At 44.1% G+C, this 25,107-nt stretch overlaps 2 protein-coding genes across 2 annotated transcripts; both read left to right on the plus strand.

The window, feature by feature from the left end:
• Positions 1-14,308: 14,308 nt before the first annotated feature.
• LOC123451002 (agamous-like MADS-box protein AGL66) lies at positions 14,309-16,552 on the plus strand. The gene is made up of 10 exons (XM_045128017.1): positions 14,309-14,493; positions 14,581-14,634; positions 14,732-14,750; positions 14,872-14,933; positions 15,018-15,045; positions 15,148-15,209; positions 15,323-15,422; positions 15,505-15,558; positions 15,712-15,872; positions 15,983-16,552. Exons 1-10 carry the CDS (start codon positions 14,309-14,311, stop codon positions 16,314-16,316), a joined length of 1,059 nt encoding a protein of 352 aa, XP_044983952.1. The 3' UTR covers positions 16,317-16,552.
• A 4,360-nt stretch (positions 16,553-20,912) lies between these two features.
• Positions 20,913-23,254, plus strand: LOC123447066 (E3 ubiquitin-protein ligase RNF5-like). Its single transcript, XM_045123630.1, has 2 exons — positions 20,913-21,101; positions 22,211-23,254. The coding sequence occupies exon 2, from the start codon at positions 22,235-22,237 to the stop codon at positions 22,949-22,951; it is 717 nt and encodes a 238-aa protein (XP_044979565.1). The 5' UTR covers positions 20,913-21,101; positions 22,211-22,234; the 3' UTR covers positions 22,952-23,254.
• Positions 23,255-25,107: the final 1,853 nt, after the last annotated feature.

A 25,107-nucleotide genomic window follows, 5' to 3' on the forward strand; every position in this document is an offset into this window, starting at 1 on the left:
TAATAGGCATTTGGGGGAATTGGCACTAAAAAGGGTTAAATAAAGATCAAACTTTTCAAAAGCTAGGTACACATGTTGGGGTTCATGCTACATAACCCTTTCAAGCCTTGTGAAATAGTTCCTCACAATATCTCTATTGTAATATGTTGGGAAGAAATTTTAGGCACATCGTCTTGTGTCATTTTTTGAAACCTTTGATTATGTGTCTTATTTGCACATTATGGTGCATATATTAGGAAACACAAATACTTTGTCACATTGTTTACAGAACATGGATCAATACATCCTAAATGTCATGTCATGTGTGAAGTCAATAAGGAATGGGGTACAAGAACTAAGATAGAATGGACGTGGATTGCTTCAAGATTGAAAAGGCATGCTCTATTTTGTTAAGAACATCACATTTAAAATTCGAACATCTATATCAAACAAAAAATTACAACATGACAAGACTCCATGATTATCGAATATAGTTTCTTAATTCTCTTATTGACATACATCTTCGAGAGTTTGGTGCCTATTTCAGTGAGGTATTTTGCATTGTATGATCATATGGCTTCTTTCAACCCATAAGACTATTTTACAACTTTCAACTTGGATAAGTTGGTGAATCTAGTTGAGTATTATCTAGATGATTTTGATTAAAAAGATGTTCTAGGTCCTGGACTTTACACTTACGTTGACAATGTGTGAGGAGATGAAAGGTTCTCCAATTTGGATAGTGTTGGCAATCTTGCTAAATTAACAGTGTAGAAAAATACTCAAGTTACCTTCTATCAACGTCTAAATCTAGTTGTCGTAGGATTTGGGAGAGGGGATTTTAATCTATGAATGTTTTCAATAAAAATTTGAGCAATAAAATGGGAGCTTAGTTCATGAGTGATTGTCCAATTTATTATGTGGTAAGAAAACTTTCATAATGATGTGGTTTTGATAAGACGATGAAATATCGAAAAAGGCTGCTCTAAAATGTGAGTTTGTTTCCATGTGTTTTTAGCTTGATTATGCTTAATTTGAACATGCCAAACTAACTTATCATTTCCATATATTTTTAGGAAGATGCGAAGTTGCATATATTTATGTTGATACTACTCTATTTACGATATGTAAACTAGTGATGTTATCATTTCATTCAACTCGTATATCTTGCAATTTTCTGTTTTGATGTAACAATTATATGTTATAGGTGATATCATATTTCAATTCATATTCTTTATTTGAGTGGTATAATTTTATTTTGAGGTGGCATAAAGTTAGACTTTACACTGATCAAATCCTCACAACGAGTAAATGAGTGAGTTCTTCGTCTAAATTTTGCGACTATCCATGTACTACCAACCATGACTCGTTTCACTAGGCTTGATTTATTCCAGGTCTACTTAGTCTATTTTTTTGCTCCATTAGCAAATGTGATTCGTTCCATTATTAATCAGGACGGCAGATTTGGATTCCTTTCCTATATATCCACTCATGTGGTACTTCATCATATGATTCATATAAGATCCATCTGTCTAGAGATCGTCATATACATCTAGAAAGCCGTATGCTTTGGAAGAAGCTTGTACAGTTTGGGAAGGGGTTTTTTGAGAGAAAAGAAGAATCTACTTCAACCGATATGCCCTTAGGCACGGCCATGCATAACACAGAAATCACACGTGGAAGGGGTGGGCAATTAGCTAGAGCAGCAGGTGCTGTAGCGAAACTCATTGCAAAAGAGGGTAAATCGGCCACTTTAAGATTACCATTACGTGTCCAAGGCCTTTTGTTCTTCTTCGCATCCGTTATTTTGGCACAAGTTTTTTTGGTTCTCAAAAAGAAACAGTTTGAAAAGGTTCAATTGTACGAAATGAATTTCTAGGTCCCGGAATTTCTTACCATCAAGTTGGTAAAAAGCCTCGATTTATTGGCAATTGCTAGATAGCTTCTTTATGGTCTAACATTCTTGCCAATACATTATCCTCATTCTGTTCCGGATTGTAATCCCTAATGAAAAAAATAGCTCCATGAGCAAAAGCCCCTGTCATGATGAACCCCGCAATATATTGGTGATGAGTATATAAAGCAGCTTGAGTAGTAAAGTCTTGTGCTATGAATGCATAAGGAGGTAATGTAACAAGGATTATAGAGAGATTGTAGAAAGGGGTAGGATAGTTATTTTTGCAAGAGACTTGAATTCCTTAACTTAAGAAAGAAAAAAGAATAAAAACACAGATACATAACATAAAAAAAGAATAAATAAGACGAGATTCGACCTCCCCCTACATATTTAATTTCTTCTCCTATACAAAAACTAGCAAGACCCACTCCATTGGTAATTCCATCAATAACACCCTTATTTATGTCTTTCAATTCTCGTACTCGTAATTGGAAAGTTATGGAAGGAGACCCATCATTTTGCAACGAAAACAACATATAAAACTTTGGACAATTTCAAAATCAGGCCAAGCGTCTTAATACATATGCAAAAAAAATCATTATTCGTAAAATATTAAATATTACATGAAATAAGAAATACACATATTATTTTAAATTGATAGTTAAAATGTAATTCAGATTGATAAATCAGATGTTTATGCAATGATATAAAGAAGTAGAAAAAAATACTGTGAAACAAAAATCCATATGATGTCAAAATAGAAACATCAATAATAAAACTTCCTTACTATAAAACTTAAACAAAAAAGAATTTAAGAAATTATAACATGCGTAATAGCAGAAGAAAAGTGACCTCACAAAAATAAGAAAATAAACATCATGATGTGAAAAATATTCCTGAAATCTCAGGAAGAGTTCACACGCCTCCGTAGGAGAGATATGCAATTGAAGAACGATAGGAGTATGTATCACGAAAATTAAGACTAAGTATGTACCAATATTTTTGTTTGAACACTACTTACATTTCTACTAGTCCTCTCCACTCACAAGAGTATATCCAGTGATACCAAACCTCACATGCTCTCATGCTCACATTTAAAAAAATGATTTTTAAATGTTTCCAAAATTATAGAAAAAATGTGAATATTCACAAGGAATATGTCCACATCCCTAAAACAATTAGTCCCAAATTCGAAATGCACATTGAGAAACTAAAAACTGAAAACTTTTTTAGTACGACACTATTCGCATATAGATTTGTCCTTTTAGATTTTCGATGTGTATTTTGATTTGGATATGACTTTTTAGGGTTCGTAGGCACATGCCTTGTGAAAATTCACTAAAAGTCAGTATGCTGTCAAATATTTAAATCTAGTTTTTGAATGTTGGGATGATGGGAGCATTTAAGGGATGATATCACCTAATAATTTCTCCTTAACTCACTTCATTATAACTCTTTTTAGAATCACTGAGAGGATGCTTGATATGTTTTAGTTCCATGATTAAAAGTAGTGGGACTAAAACTTGCTAGCCTCATTCATGTTTGGATTCAAATACTAAAGAGACTAAAATCAAGTTAATGAGTATTTATTATCCTCCAAAGCCTCCAATCCAGAACTCGTCTGTGTTAAAGGAGAGGAGTTAAATGAAGACAGAGATGACTAATCCACATTTTAATAGGGATACCCCTGACTTATTTCTTTTAGTCTCAAGACTAGTTTTAGTCTCTCTTTAGTCAGGAGTGCTTGAAACTTTAGCCTTTTAAAAAGACTATTTTTAGTCAGACTAAAATAAGTCCCTTGAATCCGAGCACCCTCTCACTTAATTAGGTGGCCCTCACGTATAGGCCACGAGGGAATTATTACTGAACTAATTCTAGTTTTTCGGATCACCCGTTTTAAATACATAAAGATACTATTGCTTGACAGTATCATCGATGGTGCAGCTGCAGCATCCAATAAAATGGGCTAGTTCTGTCACGCGGGAGCGACTATGCCCCGCTTCGTGCAAGACCGAGTGTGAGCCCGCGGGTGTCACCATATATAGGTCGGCGCAGGTAGCTCCAAGTTAGTCCGTATGTTTTGCAGTTTTTCATTCGTCTTTTTTTGTACTGATTTTCTAAAATATTGTAAATACAATATTCCAAATCATAAATTACTAAAAAAATATCACGAACTTGAAAAACTACAATATATATTTTTTCACTTAACTCATAAAACAAATTGTTGATATCAATCGAAAAAATTCTTATGGCATTTTGCAAAGACTAACACGTTTTGAAAAAGGATGTTACATTACAAAAATGTTTATATAAAAGAATGTTTGTGAAATGTTAAAACAAATTGTAGCATTTAAGAAAATGTATGTTACATTTTTAAAATGTTTACACTTTTTGAAAATTCTGTTCAAGAACTTTTTAGATTTTTTTATACAATCATTAAAACTGTTGGCGTAGTTTAAAAGTGTTTAAATATTTTAAAATATTTCTAATTTATTTGAAAAAATGTCTAACACGTATTAGCAACAATGTTAAAAAATGTGTTTTAAAAACTTGTAAATCAAGCATGTGAATAATGATAAATGTTTATAAAAGAATGTTTGAGATGTACACAAAAATTGTAAAATGTCTGTCCATAAAAGAATGTCTGAGATGTTTAACACGCCTTTGTGTCTTCGTCATCGCTGGACGGTTGGTAGCTGCTCGTACATGATGCACTCCGCTCTACTTGCTCCGGGTACACGCGACGAAGCTCTGCCATATACGCCTTGTAGGAGGCCTATGCCGCCAAGCGCTCCCTCGCCTCCCGGCTCTCCCTCTCTACCACGTGGAGATCACGCGATGGTCAACGGGATCCAGTCGCGACATCTCACCGAATTCGAAGTTTCGGTGGTCGTCAACGTTTGCGAACGAGAGTTCGTACTCATGGGCGGCCTGCTCTGCAGAGTGAAATCCCCCAAGCCACAATTTCATGTAGGTATGTCTATCCATAATCTTGGGCATCCATGTCCCCCAAGCCTGCTGCCACACGCCTATGTACAGACTCTGTGGTGGCGACGGAGGGACCTCAGGGCTGTCGTGAAGGTGACCGCGTGAGGTAGATGGGCGGAGTGGCTGGAGGAAGCACAACGACGACGACGGGAGACAGATTGGCTGACGATGCGCTTGTGACGGCATGAATCGATGTTGTAGATAGGAAGCGGAGAGCGGCTTCCACCGGATCCGGCCATCGCAATGAGGGTGGTGGTTCAATCTTCGCCGACGAGGTGTGGGCAACGAGGGATTGGGTGGGAAAGAGGCAAAGAGATGTGTGTGTGTGTGTTTTGCTCCCCGTCCGAGCGAAGGAGCAACTTTAGGCGCTTGGCTCGGCTTGAAGTAAAAATATTTACTCCACTATAGAATTTATGTGAGCAGCTAATCCAAGTTAAAAAAAAAACTCCAGAGACAAAAACAGCCTCAAACGAAACTGGATTTTCTTTTCAATGCACGTAACCATCTCTACTTTTGGAGTAAACTACCAAAAACTACCAAAATTCATGGAACCGTGCCTAGAGACTACCACTATACAATTTTGTCCCGAAAACTATCACTTTTTTGCTAATCTGTGACTAAAAACTACCAGGTGTGTAAAGCGTCCGATTTACCTCTTTAAAACGCCTTTCTAACATGTTGGGCCCATACGTAAGGTTGACAATTAACGTTGACCGTTATTACAGTAGGACCCACACGTCAATCCTCTTCTTCCACTTTTCTCCATCCTCATGCGCATTAGATCAAAGAAGTTATGTGCGTCGGTTATGTTCGACACGCCGCGTGACGGCGCGGACGCCGCGGAGGAGGAGCGAAACGCGGTGGAGCGGCAGCTCCTCGGCGCGCTGCGGGTGGGACGACGAGTGATGTCAGCTGTGCTTCCCATGCAACGGCGCCAGAAATTGTCATGTCGACGGCACCAGGAATCCTTCAGCTGCGGCTACGCCTTAAGGGACTTCCTAGGCAAGTATGCAAAGGATTCCCCCCGTGGCCTTGGAGCCTTGCGTTGGTGTTCCCTCGAAGCGGCAAGGGTGATGTAGCATAGCGGCGGTAAGTATTTCCCTCAGTTTGAGAACCAAGGTATCAACCAGTGAAGGAGTATCTCAAGATCCTGCACAAACACAAAAGCTTGCTTCCAACGCTATGAATGGGTTGTCAATCCCTTATAGATTGTTTGCCAAGTGAGAACTGAAAGCAACAAAGCAAAGTAAAAGCGGAGGTGTAAACGATGGATGTGAATAGACCCGGGGGTCGTAGTGTTTACTAGTGGCTTCTCTCATGAAAGCAAGTAGACGGTGGGTGAATAAATTACTGTCGAGCAATTGATAGAACCACGCAATGTCGTGACGATATCTATGCAATGATTATATCTATAGGCATCCCATCCAAAACAAGTAGACCGATACTGTCTGCATCTACTACTATTACTTCACACGTCGACCGCTATCCAGCATGCATCTAGTGTATTAAGTCCATAAGAACAGAGTAACGCCTTAAGCAAGATGACATGATGTAGAGGGATAATCTCAAACCAATGATAAAAACCCCATCTTTTTACCCTTGATGGCAACTAATTGATGCGTGCCTTGCTGCCCCTACTGTCATTGGGAAAGGTCACCACATGATAGAACCCAAAACCAAGCACTTCTACCATTGCAGGAATCATAGATCTAGTTGACCAAACAAAACCCAAGACTCGGAGAGACTTACAAGGATATCAAATCATGCATATAAGAAATCAGCAAAGACTCAAATATATATCATAGATAATCTGATCACAAATCCACAATTCATCGGATCTCGACAAACACACCGCCAAAGAAGATTACATCGGATAGATCTCTATGAAGATCATGGAGAACTTTGTATTGAATATCCAAGAGAGAGAAGAAGCCATCTAGCTACTAACTACGGACCCGTAGGTCTGAAGTGAACTACTCACGAGTCATTGGAGGGGCGATGATGATGATGAAGAAGCCCTCCAACTCCAAAGTCCCCTCCGGCAGGGTGCCGAGAAGGGTCTCCAGATGAGATCTCGCGGAAACGGAAGATTGCGGCGGCGGAAAAGTATTTTCGAGGCTCCCCTGATTTTTTGCTATATTTTTTGGAACTTATAGGCCAAAGATCTAGGTCAGGGGGCGGCCACGGAGGCCACAAGCCTGCCCACCGCCTCCTCCCCCGTTGACGGAGTGGAGGCTTGTGGGCTCCCTGGAGCCCACCTGGCTTGGCCCAAAGGCCCCCTGATCTTCTTCCGTTCGGAAAAAAATCATTTCGGAGTTTTTCTTCCGTTTGGACTTCGTTCCAAAATCAGATATGAAAAGAGTCAAAAACATAGAAAAAACAGAAACTGGGACTTGGCACTGAATTAATAAGTTAGTCCCAAAAAAGATATAAAAGGTACATAAAACATCCAAAGAAGACAAGATAAGAGTGTGAAACCATCAAAAATTATAGATACGTTTGAGACGTATCAAGCATCCCCAAGCTTAACTCCTGCTCGTCCTCGAGTAGGGAAGTGATAAAGAATGAATTTTGGATGCTTTCATGCTACCTAGCATAGATGTCCTTTGTTATTCCTCTTATGTGACGTGAATTTTCAGATCCATTAGATTCAAAACAATAGTTTGCTATTGACGTGGAAACAATAATAATTCAAGCAAACTAGCAAGGTAATCATGAACTTTTAAAATAACAAGGCCAAAAGAAAGTTATCCCTACAAAAGCATATAGTCTGGCTATGCTCTATCATCATTGCACAACAACTTTAAATCATGCATAACCCCGGTATTGGTCAAGTAATTGTTTCACACCTTTACTTTCTCAAACTTTTTCAACTCTCACGCAATACATGAGCGTGAGCCATGGTTATAGCACTATAGATGGTGTGGAGTGTGGTGGAGGTTGCAAGACAAAAAGGAGAAGATGGTCACATTAACTAGGCATATCAATGAGCTGTGGAGATGCTCATCAATAGATATCAATGTGAATGAGTAGGGATTGCCATACAAATGATGCACTAGAGCTACGAGTATGTGAAAGCTCTTAAAGAAAACTAGTGGGTGTGCATCCAACTTGCTTGCTCACGAAGACCTAAGGCAATTTTGAGGAAGCCTATCATTGGAATATACAAGCCAAGTTATATAATGAAAATTTCCCACTAGCTATATGGTGGTGACAAAACGAGAGACTCTCAATCATGAAGATCATGGTGCTTAATATGCACAAGTGTGGAAAGGTGGTAGCATTGTGCCTTCTCTCTTTTTCTCTCATTTTTTTATTTGGTGGGCTCTTTGGCCTCTTTTTTTGGTGGGCTTTTTTGGCCTCTTTTATTTCCTCACATGGGACAATGCTCCATTAGTGATGATCATCACACTTTCAACTCAAAAACTTAGAGCAACTATGACTCTATATGGAATGCCTTCGGTAGTGTACCGTGGCAATGATCTAGCATGGCATAGACATCAATGGAAACATCATGCTAGCTATCTTATGATCATGCAAAGGCAATGTAGACGTGGTGGCACATGTCATGGTGGTAGTTGCATGGCAATATATCTCGGAATGACTTTGAAAAATCCATAGTAGGTAGGTATGGTGGCTGTTTTGAGGGAGGCTAAAGGTGGGTTTTGTGCACCGACGAAAGTTGCACGGCACTAAGAAGATAGTGATGGTGGAAGGTGAAAGTGCATCTAAACTATGGACTCAACATTAGTCATGAAGAACTCATATACTTGTTGCAAAAGTTTTATTAGTAATCGAAACAAAGCATTCAACACATACTCCTAGGGGAAGGGTTGGTAGGTATAAACCATCGCACGATCCCGACCGCCACGCAAAGGATGACAATCAATAGACTAATCATGCTCAGATTTCATCGCATAGCGGTTCACCATACGTGCATGCTACGGGAATCACTAACTTCAACACAAGTATTTCTAGATCCACAACACCTTACTAGCATGACTTCAATATTACCATAACCACAACTCAAAACTAATTGAGATGAATCAAACTTCTCTAACTATTCAATGCACATGAAGGTGGAAGTTTTCGTATCCCTTTGGATAACTACCCCTTTTGAGACTACTTTCAAAGCATAGATCAACTACCAAGCCACACACGGCTGTGCTCTAAAAGATATAAGTGAAGCACAAGGAGCAAAAGTATCTAGCTCAAAAGATATAAGTGAAGCACATGTGAGCTGAATTGTCTACCAAAAGATATAAGTGAAGCTCGACAAAATCACGGTGAGTGCATGTCTCTCTCTCTAGGTGTGCAGCAAGGATGATTGTGACACAACAAAAATAAAAGACTCCTACAATACAAGACGCTCCAAGCAAAAACACATAACATGTGGTGAATAAAAATATAGCCCCAAGTAACGTTACCGATGGATTAAAGACGAAAGAGGGGATGCCTTCCCGGGGCATCCCCAAGCTTAAGCTTTTACGACATCCTTGAATCTCTTGGGGTGCCTTGGGCATCCCCAAGCTTGAGTTCTTGCCACTCTTTATCTTTTTGTCCATAAGAACTTCACCCAAAACTTGAAAACTTCACAACACGAAACTTAAACAGAAACTCGTGATAACATTAGTACAAGAAAGCAAACCACAACTTCCTTAGGTACTGTAGCAAACTTAAATTCTACTTGTGCTGATGTTGGGTTACTGTACTTTCGATCTTCCATGGCTAATAATCCTCGATACTATCCATAGTTTCATCAAAATAAGCAACCAACACAACAAAAACAGAATCTGTTAAAAGCAGACCAGTCTGTAGCAATCTGTATATTTCTTATACCTCTGGTACTTCAAAATTTCTTAAAAATTACGACAGTGTGAAGAATTTGCGTAGAAATCAGCAGCAAAACGAATCAACTCAAAAGCTCTTACAGACAAAAAATGAAAATTATTTTCGTGAGCATAAAGTTTCTGTCTTTTCCAGCATGACCAAACGATCATCCCCAAGACTAATCATAACGGTTTTGCTTGGCACAAACGCAAAAAGAAACACAAAAAACACAATCATAACAGAATTATGAAAGTGTGGAAAACACAAAACAGAAAAAAAAAGGATAGATTAGTTGGGTTGCCTTCCAACAAGCGCTTTTGTTTAACGCCCTTAGCTAGGCAAAAAGTGATAGAATCACGTATAGTCATCTTTGGTGCTCAAACCATAGGTAGTGTGATCATTTATCATCTTAAGATTTTCATCTTTGTTAGATGACTCACCACTAGCTTTAGGAACAAAAACAGGCTTGATGGTCTTTTTGAGAGTAAGATTTGGAGTATTTTGCACAGCGGCAAAAGCGGAACCCAAGTTGGTTATGACATCTTCTAATTTGCCAATTCTAGAAGAATCATTAACTATAAGTTCCTTCTCCTTTAATTTTTTCAAAAAGTTTCCCACTTTGGATCCGTACTGAGAAATTTGATTGTGGATGTTTTCTATCCAAACCCTCAATAAGTTCAACTGTGGTAATTTTGTTTTCAATAGCGTCAAGCCTTTGCATCACATGTTCCAAGGTCAAGATAGTTCCATTAACCATGAGCGGGGGTGAGCCTATCAAATTAATGATAGCTCTATAGGAGTCAACAGTATGGCTCCCCAAAAAGTTCCCACCTACAATGGTATCAAGGATATACCTATTCCAAGGAGAAATTCCAACATAGAAACTGCGAAGGAGGACGGTAGTGGATTGCTTACGAGTAGATCTACTTTGAGCATTGCAAATCCTGTACCAAGCGTCCTTCAAATTTTCTTCCTCATTCTACCTGAAATTGAGAACTTCATTTTTAGGGGTGTCGTTTGGAGTGGTGGGTCTAGCCATTGATGGACTATCTGACGCATAAACGAGCAGGAAGAGAGAGTGAAACGGGCAAAAGAAAACGACAAAAAGGCAAAAGAAAACAACGAAGGAGAAAGGCAAATGAAAACGGCAAATGTGAAGTGGGGGAGAGGAAAACGAGAGGCAACTGGTAACAAAAGTAAATGCAAGAGAAGAGTTTGCGAGACCTACTTGGATAGATGTTGATTTCTCCTCCCCGGCAAAGGCGCCAGAAATACTTTTGATGTCAGCTGTGCTTCCCTTGCAACGGCGCCAGAAATTGTCGTGTCGACGGCACCAGGAACCCTTCAGCTGCGGCTACGCCTTAAGGGACTTCCTAGGCAAGTATGCAAAGGATTTCCCCCGTGGCCTTGGAGCCTTGCGTTGGTGTTCCTTCGAAGCGGAAAGGATGATGTAGCACAGCGGTGGTAAGTATTTTCCTCAGTTTGAGAACCAATGTATCAATCAGTGGAGGAGTATCTCAAGATCCTGCACAAACACAAAAGCTTGCTCCCAATGCTATGAAGGGTTGTCAATCCATTATAGATTGTTTGCCAAGTGAGAACTGAAGGCAACAAAGCAAAGTAAAAGCGGAGGTGTAAACGATGGATGTGAATAGACCCGGGGGCCGTAGTGTTTACTAGTGGCTTCTCTCATGAAAGCAAGTAGACGGTGGGTGAACAAATTACTATCGAGCAATTGATAGAACCGCGTAAAGTCATGACGATATCTATGCAATGATTATATCTATATGCATCACGTCTAGAACAAGTAGATCGATACTGTCTGCATCTACTACTATTACTCCACACATCGGCTGCTATCCAGCATGCATCTAGTGTATTAAGTCCATAAAAACAGAGTAACGCCTTAAGCAAGATGACATGATGTAGAGGGATAATCTCAAACAAATGATAAAAACCCCATCTTTTTACCCTTGATGGCAACTACTTGATGTGCGCCTTGCTGCCCCTACTATCACTGGGAAAGGTCACCATATGGTAGAACCCAAAACCAAGCACTTCTCCCATTGCAGGAATCATAGATCTAGTTGGCCAAACAAAACCCAAGACTCGGAGAGACTTACAAGGATATCAAATCATGCATATAAAAAATCAGCAAAGACTCAAATATATATAGTAGATAATCTGATCACAAATCCATAATTCATCGGCACCGCCAAAGATGATTACATCGGATAGGTCTCTATGAAGATCATGGAGAACTTTGTATTGAAGATCCAAGAGAGAGAAGAAGCCATCTAGCTACTAACTACGGACCCGTAGGTCTGAAGTGAACTACTCACGAGTCATTGGAGGGGCGATGATGATGATGAAGAAGCCCTCCAACTCCAAAGTCCCCTCCGGCAGTGTGCCGGGAAGGGTCTCCAGATGAGATCACGCGGAAACGGAAGCTTGCGGCGGCGGAAAAATATTTTCGAGGCTCCCCTGATTTTTTACTATATTTTTGAGAATTTATAGGCCAAAGATCTAGGTCAGGGGGCGCCCAGGGAGGTCACAAGCCTGCCCACCGCCGCCTCCCCCTGGTGGCGGAGTGGGGGCTTGTGGGCTCCCTAGAGTCCACCTGGCTTGGCCCAAAGGCCCCCTGATCTTCTTCTGTTCGAAAAAAAAATCATTTTGGGGTTTTTCTTTCGTTTGGACTCCGTTCCAAAATCGTAGCTGAAAAGAGTTAAAAACATAGAAAAAAAGGAACTGGCACTTGGCACTGAATTAATAAGTTAGTCCCAAAAAAGATATAAAAGAAACATAAAACATCCAAAGAAGACAAGATAAGAGCGTGAAACCATCAAAAATTATAGATACGTTTGAGACATATCAACGAGCTTCACGTTCATGTCTGCCGTCATGCCGCCGTCGTCACCTAGGTCGTCCTCGTCCAGGTCATCATCGTACATGCTGCCCTTAGGCATGAACGCGTTGCCGTAGCACCCTGGTCCTCCAGCAGCCCAGTTCTCATGCAACTGTTTCCTCTCCGGCGCCGTCAGCCTCGCCGAGGTTGCGACCACCGGCTGCAAAGGTCGCACCCATGTACCGCGCCGCCCTGCTGGAGATGAGCGCCACGCCAGAGGGGTCCGAGGCCTTGCACCTCGCAGCAGAAGATGAGCGCCAAGGAGTCCGAGACCTGGCACCTCGCAACAGAAGATGAGCGCCAAGGAGTCCGAGACCTCGCACCTCGCAGCAGAAGATGAGCGCCAAGGAGTCCGAGACCTGGCACCTCGCAGCAGAAGATGAGCGCCAAGGAGTCCGAGACCTCGCACCTCGCAGCAGAAGATGAGCGCCAAGGAGTCCGAGACCTCACACCTCGCAGCAGAAGATGAGCAGCCGGCCGGAGCCCGACTAGCCGCCACAACCCCGTGCCCGAGCTCGTGCAGCCGCACGTCGCTGGAGCTCGCCTCGCCGGGATCCGCTCCTGAGCTGCCGGACTCGTCGGATCCCAGGCCCTCGCCCCGGCCTCCGCCTTCGGCCGACCCCTCCAGCACCTTCCGTCGTCGGTGTGCCGCCATAGGCCGCCGTGACGAGTCGCCGCCCCCCACGCTCGATCTGGTCCCAGATCGATCCCGCCAGCCGACGTTGACCACTCGCTGGACTGGCCCAGCCGCCGCTTCGGTCAGCCCAGTTGCCCAACACGCGCCGCCGTTAACGACCTGACATGTGGGCCCAGCTTGCCAGGAAATCGGTTAAAACAACTAAAACGGGTAGTTAAATTTTTTGGTAGTTTTTTGCCACAAATTAGGTCGAATTTGATAGTTTTTCGCATAAAATCGTATTGTGGTAGCTCCTGGACACGGTTACGCGAATTATGGTAGTTTTGAACAATTTACTCCTGCTTTTGCGGTCTCAAAAATAAAAGCCCCGGACGGCTTGCACTTGCTTTGTTCTTTTTATTCCTCCTAAACAAATTTACTCCTTTAAATCCTTGTACAGTGCAAGGTTTTACAGGAGATGCTTAAAAAATAAATCAGGCTTTTTTTGAGCACCAATGCCTATTTATATATTAAAAAATCTAACTGATTAAACGTCTACCACGTATAAATAAGAATCAATGGTTAGAAAAATTTACATCCGTATGTAGTCCTCAGTAAAACCTCGAAAAAAACTTATATTTAGACAAACCAAGGAAGTAATTTATTTTTCTAAGCACCTTCCCTAAACACCTTGTACAAAGGCCTAACAGGTTATCGTGGATCGGCTAGGGATGCCCTGAGCCCTGTCACGCTGGTTCGAGCTTACCCTGCTGCCTTTCCAATCGGACAAGCCGCATCAACAAGCACGGCGCCTGCATGCATGCATGCATGCATGCAAGCAAGCAGATCACAGGGCAATCGCCCGCGGGGAACCGGCGTTGCGTGCGTGGGATCTTTATTTACAGGTCCTCGGCATATGCGATCCGCGCCCCCGTCTCCGCCGCTCCTACGAGCGCTCCCGCCCGCCCACGCCCCCCGGCCTCAACGCCGCCCCCACGCTCCTACGATCGCCACCGCCATTCACCCCCTCCTCCTCCTCCTCCCACCCGCCGCAACCCCAGCCCCGCCTCGCCGACCGGCGGCGAAGAAGACGATGGGGCGCGTGAAGCTGGCCATCAAGAGGATCGAGAACAACACCAATCGGCACGTCACCTTCTCCAAGCGCCGCAACGGGCTCATCAAGAAGGCCTACGAGCTCTCCGTCCTCTGCGACATCGACATCGCGCTCCTCATGTTCTCCCCCTCCCGCCGCCTCTGCCCCTTCTCCGGCCGCCACGGGTTCCTCCTCTCCTCTCTCCGGCCGCCACTGCTTCATTCATTCCCAGTCCTTCAGAATTCCGTCTCTGATTCGTGCGTGCATGGCAGGGTGGAGGATGTGCTTCTCCGGTACCTCAACATGTCGGACAACGACCGGGGAGAGTGAGTGCCAGACTTCAAATACGCATGCACCGTATAACCAACTTGGATCTCCTCTTTCTCAAACATTTTGATTTCTTCATTTCACCACCGCATGCAGACCCGTCCAGAACCGGGAGGTGAGAAAAGCAAGAAACTAGCTCGTCTTCAGTTTTCAAATCTTGTTTTAACCCAGAAAGGAGTCCATGATCGATCGGTCACTCAGTCATCACTCGTTTGACCTATATATATCCAATGCAGTACCTCATCAGCATGCTCCAGAGGCTCAAGCGCGAGAGCGACATGGCCACACAGCTAGCAAAGTACGTACTACCCTACTCCATATGCCTTGTATTATTCTCATTGATTTGACGCGTCAAAATCTTCATGCTGTTCACAAATTTCAGCCCGGGGGCACTGAACGAGAAGATAGAGGTGAGCTCATGCATTTTGGTGTAACGTTAGATCACGTCTGGACGACAACGAAACCATCTAGCTTACTAATTGGTCGATCTCTTCCAACGATTTTTGTTGCAGGAGATCCAGAAGGAGATATACGCGTCTCAGCAGCAGCTGCAGATCTCCGAGGAACGCCTCAGGTACGTACAAACCAGGACACGCGGCTGCCTTGCTTGTAGCACTTTTAATTGTTCATCGGACCACACCTTCTCGATGGTGATCGTGTGTTCTCTGCGTGCGTGCGTGCGTGCATGCTGTTCGAGCCGGACCCCGCCGCGTGCGGCTCCATGGGCGAGATCGACGGGTGCGAGAAGTTCCTCATGGACATGCTCACCCGCGTCGTCGAGAGGAAGGTAAATAAAGATCATGTCCACAGTTTTGTTTTGGAAAATCGCAGTTTCATGTGTGCAACCCATTTGAACTATCGAGTTGCAGAACTACCTGCTGAGCAACCTGGCCCCGTTCGACCCGACGGCGCCCGGGATGCAGGTACGGCAACCTCCAAGATCACATTTGAATGCGTAGGATCTTCGCGCTGAAAATGCGCGGGATCCTACGCAGTAATGCCATCAATCAATGTGTTGATTCGCACAAGATTTATGTATTTCATCCATGAACATGTGTTTGCCGATGGCATTGTAGGGCGGGAACGGGGCGGAGATGTACGTGCACGCGATGAAGACGGAGGAAAGCGGCGGCATGGGCGCGTTCGCCGGCGACGCCGCCGCGCTGTGGGGCTCCGAGGACGGCCAGAACTCCGGCCACCAGATCTTCGGCGGGACCGACCCGATGATCTACCTCAGGCATGCACGTCTACTTTTGCGGCAACATGCATGACACGTACGTCAGTCAGTCAGTGACGATGCTGACGTGTACGTTTCTTTCTTTTTTTTACTTTGTGTCCGGCCGGCAGCGACCCGGACGTGTACGACGGCAAGTCGCAGGTGCCCGGCATGCACGGCGGCGGCGGCGGCGACGTCGGGGGCAGCGGCGAGGCGACGGATCCGTGGCGGCAGGCGTACAGCTGCACCGAGCTGCTCTCCACGCTCATCCCCAACACGCCCTTCCCGCTCATGCAGCACTGCCTCGGCCCCGACGACGGCCAGTACCTGCCGGCGATGGTGCCGGCGGGGCAGGACCGGCTGGAGGCCTCCGCCAGCTGCTCCTACAACATGCCCACCAGCGACGAGAGCGGCACCCCCGTCATGGCCTACGACGGCGCCGTGCCGCCGCCCAACGTCGGCTAGCTCATCTCATATGCATGCATGCCCGCTGGTCCTATATATCTACATCTATCCTGAGTTCCTGATGATTTAAGCATGCATGGAGATCAAGGTGATGGACTGTAAGCTACGTACGTAGGGCTACTGTGTTAGTGGTGACCACGAACGCATCGCGCTCGTGTGAGAGAATAATAACTCTATCTAGGACGAAATCATATCCATAACAATAAATGCTTAATAAAGTTGGCGGATGCTGTGAATCAGTCACTTGAACTCGGAGTGATTCTACATTTACAGTGATTTATACACCAAAGTTCCAGCAACGCCAGCTTTCTCTTTGCAGGATTTGGATTGAAAAAAATCGTTTTCCTATTCATAGATGCTGCTTGGAAGGGGAACAACAATACTTCCAGAGAGGAATAACAGAGGATTAATCTGCGTTGCAGCGGGGCCTAACGCAAAAAGTGCATCGCAGGCTGAACCCAGAGTATTGCTGCTAGCAGTCCAGGTTGCAAGACCCAAATTCACAGGCGAAGGAAGCTTTTTTTTTTTCTTGAACGGAGGCAAAAGATTTGCTTCCTCCATTATTTAAGAAGGAGAATAGAGTTTATTTTAGTTACAACACACGCCAAAAATATTTTTTCCCAAACTAGACAAAAGATTTATCATTTTCATTGATTAAGAAGAAGAGAATTGCCCGTTAACTGGCAGAAAACGGGCTAAAACCGATACAATACACTACCCATATGACACGGGCACCACCGGTCAACCTGATCACCGACATGAGATCCGAAGCTACAAAGAAGAAAGACATCCGCCATGGAGCCGCAAGCGTCATCGTCATCACTGGTTGCCTCGAACGAGTGACTCCGACTTCACCATCTGCATCTACTACTATTACTCACTAATAGAAAATAGGGCTTTGGTCCACGCGAGATAAGAACTTTAATCCCAGTTCTGTTACGAACCACGATCAATGGGTGCATCAGTTCCGGTTCGTGAGGCTAGGGCGCCGGCCAAGCCAAGGTCCCGATTCGTCTGACCCCTTTGGTCCTGGTTCCAAACACGAACCGGGGCCAGTGGTCCTCGCTCCTGGCGCAGAATCTTTAGTCCTGGTTGGTGGCTGGAACCGGGACTAAAGGTCAGTCTTTTGTCCCGGTTTTTGCCACCAACCGAGATCAAAGAGATGCCTATATATACCCTCGCCCCTGCCCACCCTTTCCTTTGTTTTTTGGCCGTGTGGAAGGTGTGCATGCCCTGCTCTGTTCACCGTTATATGCATTCACATGAGGTGTTCGATGAAATGTTCGAGCCACAATTAAGCTTTCTCCTCTCCAAGCTTGACCTACAAGCTCCATTTTTCTCAAGATTTGTCTAGGTTTGGTAGTGCACCAAGTACACAAGTGTTCTAAAAAGTTAGCTACTTCATCCTTTCATCTCTCAATGCTAGTTTAGCTGATTTGAAATGCTCTAGAAGTAGAGTGGTTTGTGGATTTTAGTGTAGAAGTGTATGTGGGAGTTCTTTTGATTTAGATTCACAATTTGAGCTCAAATTGATTTCTTAGAGTCTGCACATGTGTAGGTGCCATCCCATCCCCATCCTCATCGTCGTCGATCGTCCGCGCCGATCTCGTTGCTGGCACCACTGTAGTGAGCCTCTTGTTCTTATCTTCTTTCTAAAAGAAAAAAAGTCTTACTTGTATGATTTAGATAGATACTTGTACAAGTTTCTTACTTTTATTATTGTTTGTTATTATATAGTGCAATGGTTTTGGTATCTGCCCACGTCGGCCCTCGTCCGGCCTATGATTCGGATGTGGTATATTTTCTTTTATAACTATTTGTTTTATTTACTATTTATGACAATTATGCCGACCAACGTGACATGGATGTTTTTATCTAGGAGGTATGTGAACCGCAAATTCCAACCGACCCTCTTGTCGAGAGGTTAAATTTACTTGAAAAACAAAACAATTATTTGAAGAAAAAATTGAAAATAATTGAGGAGAAGAATATGGAATTGGAGTTGCATGTTGCCGATGCATGTCGTCGATGATCACAAGATCAAGATGCATGCAATATGGTTGAAAATGGATGCAATGCGCTTGAATATTATGAATATTAGAAAATATGTCATTGATGAAGAGGCTTGGTATCATTATGATGTTAGATCAATTGTTACCTTAGTTGCGATTTTGATCACATTGGTTGTTGCATTTAAATGTTTCACATAGTTGTATATTTTTTAAAGAGAACTATATATGAACTTTATGTATTTATTTTTGCAGTAATAATATTTGATCACTATTGTACTTTGGTTTTAATGTGATGATGAACCTGTACTAATTTGGTCATTTCTCTATTCATGATATTCTGCAATGATTTTTGATATACTTAATTTCATAATACAGATGAACCGTCAATGGATGTATGATGAACGACGCACTTCAGAATACATTACGGGCCTGCGTGATTTTTCGGTGTGGCCAAGGTAATCAAGCAGAATGATTTTATGTATTGTCCATGTGTAAGTTTCAAGGTCACAGAAAAGAGACATTATGGGAGTGGAGAGCAAGAGAGACATGTCTCAAGATTATGAAAAGTTTCATGAAATTCCTCCCTTCAAAGTGAAGGCTGACCCAAGCACCCTGTTAAGCGATGAAGATTATCCATGGTTACGGTTCAATAAGCAAGGGACACACGTGAAGAAAAAGTGAAGATTTTCTCTCCACAACTATTCTGATGATGGATTTGATTACGTGAAGAAATGAAATTCTTTTATAGTAGATGAGTTTTCGTCTGAAACCCTGATACTTCGAAAAAAATTGTCCATTTTGTACACGAAGTGTATCCAGTTTTTGTTGTAACCCTCTCAACTTTTTAGCACGTTCTATGTGGGTGAAATGATGATACCATGCCAACTTTTAACCTTTTCAGAGTTCATTTGTAGTGCTTTTTAATTTGAGGGTCATTTAGCTAAAAAAAATCAGTAAATGCATGAAAAATACCAAATGAAGTCACAAAGGGTTGAAAATTGATGATGTGGCTTTGAATGGTGCATGTTGAATGCACAAAAAGTCTGGAGTTAAAATAAGTTCACAAAATTAAATCCCTTTGTAACAAATTTTCGATATTTAAGAAGTAGACAACACTGCTACGAGACCCGTTTTTGATGGTGTAAACCGTTGGTGCTTACGATATCTGCGAGGAGGCAGATATTCCAAGGCTCGTAGTTGCTACGAACCATAGCAGCAATTGACGTTGTCGTACTTCGAGCTAGATGATGCAAGGCCCATCATTGCCGTGGACTAGGGTTGCATGGGACGTCGCCGTGCTCCGAGCTAGATGTTGCAAGGCCCATCGTTACACAGCGGGTGCCAAATAGGATTCATGGTTACTTTTCTAGTACAAACCATTTCTGGACAAATCATCAGTTCATTGCAGAAAATCATTTCTTGTTAACCGACTGATTTTCGATAATGCGTCAAGTGCGTATGCCTTGTACGCAGGACAAATGTCCCATGGATTCATGCACCATTTTCCCTTTTCCCTTCGCGCGAAACCTATGGTTCACTACGTTGTCTCCTTGGATCAATCCAGTTCTCTCAACGCTCCCCTATCTCCACCGTTCCTTTCCCCATTCTTCTTGTCCACCACCGCACACAAGGCCTTGCGCTACCAGCGATGTCGGTCTTAAACCCCTCGGACCACCACGCTTGTTGGTCGCACGTGCTGCCAACGTCGTTGTTGCGACCCAGGTGAGGGCACCGCAGTTGCCGCAAGCCACGAAGAACTACCATTGTTGGTTGCTTCACGTAGAGGCACATGATGTTATAAACCCTCGCACAAGCTTCTACAAGGGAAGAGAGACGGCCACCCGGTGCTTGAGGGAGCGAAAGCCCCGCCACATGATGTTGTACAGGGGGCAGCCGTCGGCATCTAAAAAGTAGGCAACGCTGCTACGAGACCCGTTGTTGATGGTGTAAGACGATGGTGCTTACAATATCTACGAGGAGGCAGATGTTGCAAGGCTCGTAGTTGCTACGAACCATAGCAACAACGGACGTTGTCGTACTTTGGGCTAGATGATGCAAGGCCTAGAGCTGCATGGGACGTCGTCGTGCTTCGAGCTAGATGTTGCAAGGCCCATCGTCGTCGAGCTCCGGCTAGATCTACGAGGGGGCACCGTTGTGCCGCGTGTCGAATTGGCGGCGAGGGAAAACGCCATTTTTTTACCGATGTGTAGATGTTGCAAGGGGTTGTCGGTGAGGTGAGGTAACTCGTGGATGCTGCCGTGGAATGGACGATGCGTTGAGCCAATCTAACGACCACACCCGTGGTAATCGGACGGCCGGGAAGGCGGTCGCCGGCCTTCACTGCGTGACCTGCGCCCGCTGTTTCCAAGAAGTTTCCCTGTAATTTCGCAAAAGAGGAAAAAAAAAAGGAAGAAGTTTCCCTGTAATTTCGCAAAAGAGGAAAAAAAAAAAAGTTTCCCTGTAATTTCGCAAAAGAGGGAAAAAAAAAAGGAAGAAGTTTCCCTGTAATTTCGCAAAAGAGGAAAAAAAAAAAGGAAGAAGTTTCCGTATCCCTTCACGGAAAACGCATCCTGGCCCGGAATTCAGCGGGCCAAACCGCGGACCCGCCGCGAAGGCGTCCGGATTCTGCTGGAATCTTCCAGGCGTGCCGCGCGCCCTCCCCGATTTTATAACAGCGGGAGTCCCGTCGAGGTCACCGCCGTGGATTGCAAGGTCTCCGTTCGCCGCCCGCCGCCCGCTGGTCGGCCTCCGCTCGCCGCTCCCCCCCGCCCAGGTAAACGGCGCCTGCCCACCCTCCCTCTCCTTCCTTGTTAAATTTCCCCGCGATTTAGGACTTGCTCGCTTCCTGTGGGGTGCGGATGTGATTCGCTCGACGGGGCCTCTCGCCGATTCACGCGACGATCCTCCCGGCGTCCTGGTGATCCGGGCGAGCCCTGGATTGTATGCCTCGGGGTGCTGATCTGCGCTCGGAATTGGATCCGTGGGCGCGGCTTGGCAATTTGGGGGAAATTGGGAATTTCCTCCCGTCTGTCCAAGGAATAGATCGAATTGGTTTAGTAAATTCAATGGTCCTGAGTACAGTAGTTTATTAGAAATCTGTCTGATTCTAGAGCGTGAACGGGGAGCTCGAATCGATCTGGTGTGGCCGTGTCTGGTTTCCAGAGGGTCTGATGAATATTCTTCTCTGCGGATAATCCACAGTTTTTTTTTTTTGCTTGTTTGAGCGGGCTGAAGGGTGTGGGTTATGCTAGCGATCCTATATTACTGTCGGTGCACAGATTATTTTGTAAGAGGATGTGCTCACTCTGAGTAGCGAAATCAACGTTTCTGGGAGTCCCTGATCATCAAGTGCCTTGTTTGGCTGAATGCCCTGTGGTCTGTGGATTTGGCTAAGTACTAGAATGCTTAAGATTAGAAATATATTAGTCGTATTTTTTGTTATACAATGCAGCTGTATTTTAACACGGTTGTAACCATGGGCAGTCTTTCTAGGTGATCTTCTTGATAGATTAAGTTTTTTTTCTTTTTCATATTTATTTATAGATATGGATGATGGATTTTCACATTGGCCCAAAATGATGACCCTTTTGGTTTTGGGAGGCTTCTTAGTGCTGACTCAGGCTGGTGCAAAGAGTAGGTTGCTGTATGCTGTGTAACTCTGTCCTGCTTGTAATAAGTAATACTCACTCTGTCCGGAATTACTTGTCACACTAATAGATAAAAATAGATGCATGTAGAACTAAAATACATCTAAATACATCCGTTCCTATCGCAAGTATTTCCGGACGGAGGGAGTAACTTGTAGTGTTGTGGAGTACACTCTCTTCTTTTGCCATAGCTCTTTCTAGCAGTGTTGGTGATCGTTATCACTTGAAATCGCAGGTTTCAACCCTGAGCAAGCGCAAGATGGCTGCCAATGTTGGGGAATCGGCGGCAGTCGGTGGCAGCAGCAGCAGCGATGCAGCCGGAGGGAGCTTCGAGTGCAATATCTGCTTTGAGTTGCCACAAGAGCCAATAGTAACTCTCTGCGGCCACCTATTCTGCTGGCCGTGCCTCTACAGATGGCTGCACATGCACGCGAACACGCCAGAGTGCCCTGTGTGCAAGGCCATTGTTGAAGAAGACAAGCTTGTCCCCCTTTATGGCCGTGGCAAGGACCGCGTCGACCCAAGGTCAAAGAACACGCCTGGCGCCGACATTCCTCAGCGCCCAGCTGGCCAGAGGCCCGCGACAGCCCCACAGGCTGATCCAAACAACAATTTCGGCAACGCCCATGCAAACCCATGGTTCATGGGCGTGGGTGGCGCAGGGGCGGGGGCGGGTGTCCCGCTGGCGAATGCACGGTGGGGCAACTATGCGTTCTCGGCCGCATTCGGGGGCCTGTTCCCCATGCTCAGCTTCCAAATGCATGGGTTTCCAGATCCAGCCGCATATGCCCAGCCGGCTGGGTTTCACTATGGGTTTGGCCATGGCCATGGGTTCCATGGCGGGCATATGGGGCCTGCCCACGGCGTCCCCCGTCAAGGGCCGCTAGGGCAGCAGCAGCAGCAGGCGGATGTCTACCTGAAGGCCCTTCTTATCATGGTCGGGGTTCTCGTGATTGCAAGCCTCCTCGCGGCGTAAATCTGTTGCTGCTAATGCTATCATCAAATTGCGGTGGTGTTTGGTAGAGGTTCTGTTCCGTTTGAATTTCAGTTTGTATGTATGGAGTGTCCATGGAGTTCCTGTGTCTATCTAGATTTGGATGATCTAGATTTTGACTCCTTTGATTTGATAAAACGGTGTGTACAATTGTTGGGGGGATCATCTCCTCGTTCCTGTAACCTGTATCAATCTAGATTGGACAGTGTAGATCTCAGTACATTATTACATGTAATAATTCTCATGTTTGCACAAAGTGAAAATTCGTATACCTTTTGACAGCAAGTTCAAGGTGTTGCAGTAATACCTTTGAATTTGAAAATGTAGGATCTATATCTGTGCTTGCTTCTGAAGGATGATCGATCAGGCCAGGCCACGCCACGCTTCCCAAACTCTTGCAGATGGGCTGGCTATCTCAAAACTTTCATCACTTGCCTGAATCTTCTACTCCTTTTAAAGTTGTACCAGAGCTGCGAGAATTAATTTGGATCGGAGATTGTACCATGATAATGGTGATGCCAAGTAGAATCCGTAGAACGTGCAATGAAACCTGCGAATTTGTCTCTGTCTGTGCTTGTACCCAGGCTATTGTGCTGAATCACCACCAGCCTTAGCCTCTTGTGCCGACCACGCTCATGAGCTGAATGAAGACAAAGCAAAACAAGCCTGAAACCTGAACTATCGTGCGGCACATGAACGCGTGGTTACAAAACCATCGACATTTATTTATTTATTTTAATTTTATTTTTGCGTGACAAAACCATCGACATTTATTTATTTATTTTAATTTTATTTTATTTTTGCGTGACAAAACCATCGACAGTTTTTGCTTGAATGAAAGGAAAATCATCGACATGCTTCACTTGTTTAGACGTTTGTATATGATCATCAGATTCAGACGAGTGTGAAGTTATAAACGACGGGCTCCATTGGAGCCTCCTTTACAAAACGAAGTTCTATACCTGACGTGTTCGATGAAAGGGGATGTCATTTAGAATGTCTTCTCTGGCAGTTTTAGTTGTGTCGGGGGTGACGTTTTTTTAGAAGAACAGTATGACATTTTCTTGGAAGAGCAGTTTTGAGCCCGCACCCTAAAAAAATGTCATGTTGTTCTGATGAAATTGTCACGCTACACACAACTAAAACTACCACCAAATCCTTCGCAAATGCCACACCTCCTGGTGAATGTTCGCCAGCTAATGGGGTTCTTTAAAAATATCAGAAACCATTCTTAAAACTTGCATTTCAAAAAATCTGTGAAAATTTGTGTATGCTCATTACAGATCTGTAATATTTCATTCAAAAATATGGTGATGTGTAAACTACATGAAAAAAAATGAGCCCAATATCAACAAAAAATTCGGCCTATTTTGATAAACATATTTATCTTCTTTTTTTCAAAATGGAATATTTGTCTTTACAGAGGGAGTATATGTATATGTATATAAGTATAGTATAGTGTATTTGATGGGTGTGCTTAGAAAAGATAATGATTGTTCTTTTATTAGCGGTATAGATTTCGGACACCACTGATTCGTACCTATCTATCCATACCTTTTTCTTCATGGACGTAGCACTCCAAACTTAGCTCACTTTTTCATTGATGAAAATCTAGCTCTCCATCTAGAATTTCTGACCAGCGCCCTATGCGATGCTTCAGCTGGCTCACTTTTTCATTGATGGAAAGCCCTCCATCTTTACGGATGTTTTGCATGCGGAAACAAAGAGAGAGAAAATGAGGCGGCGAAGCTTCAAGGAAGATGCAAGTTGCCGGCACTATACGGGCAAGGGCAAGGGCAAGGGCAAGGATGATCGATCGAGACGAGTCGGGCCGGGGCCGGGGACGGGGAGTGGGTTGGGTGAGCCGATCTACGGTGGTGAGTGGAATGGCCACTGCCCCTCCCTCCCTGCCTAGCGACCCTGTAGACCAGCGACCGGAGCACTGCACCAACTAGTAAAAGTACAGAAAAAGGTGCGTGCCTCGCATGTCAAAACGCTTGCATCTTGGTTCATCAGAACTTCAGAAGACGTGGCCTCCAAAAAGGCCTTGCACACTGAAAACTGAATAGCAAGAAGCGACACAATGCAATGTTCTCAATGCCATGCATCATTTGTACCACTTGCGCATGCCGTTATTC

Source organism: Hordeum vulgare, chromosome 4H (genome assembly GCF_904849725.1).
Source record: "Hordeum vulgare subsp. vulgare chromosome 4H, MorexV3_pseudomolecules_assembly, whole genome shotgun sequence".
Lineage (NCBI taxonomy): Eukaryota > Viridiplantae > Streptophyta > Magnoliopsida > Poales > Poaceae > Hordeum > Hordeum vulgare.

Excerpts from the sequence above, each read along its gene's own strand:
- LOC123451002 (XM_045128017.1), top strand. The coding sequence starts at position 14,309 with ATGGGGCGCGTGAAGCTGGCCATCAAGAGGATCGAGAACAACACCAAT. Across the intron at positions 14,494-14,580 it reads CCCTTCTCCGGCCGCCACGG|GGTGGAGGATGTGCTTCTCC; the intron begins GTTCCTCCTCTC and ends CGTGCATGGCAG. Across the intron at positions 15,423-15,504 it reads CCCGCGTCGTCGAGAGGAAG|AACTACCTGCTGAGCAACCT; the intron begins GTAAATAAAGAT and ends ATCGAGTTGCAG.
- LOC123447066 (XM_045123630.1), top strand. The coding sequence starts at position 22,235 with ATGGCTGCCAATGTTGGGGAATCGGCGGCAGTCGGTGGCAGCAGCAGC.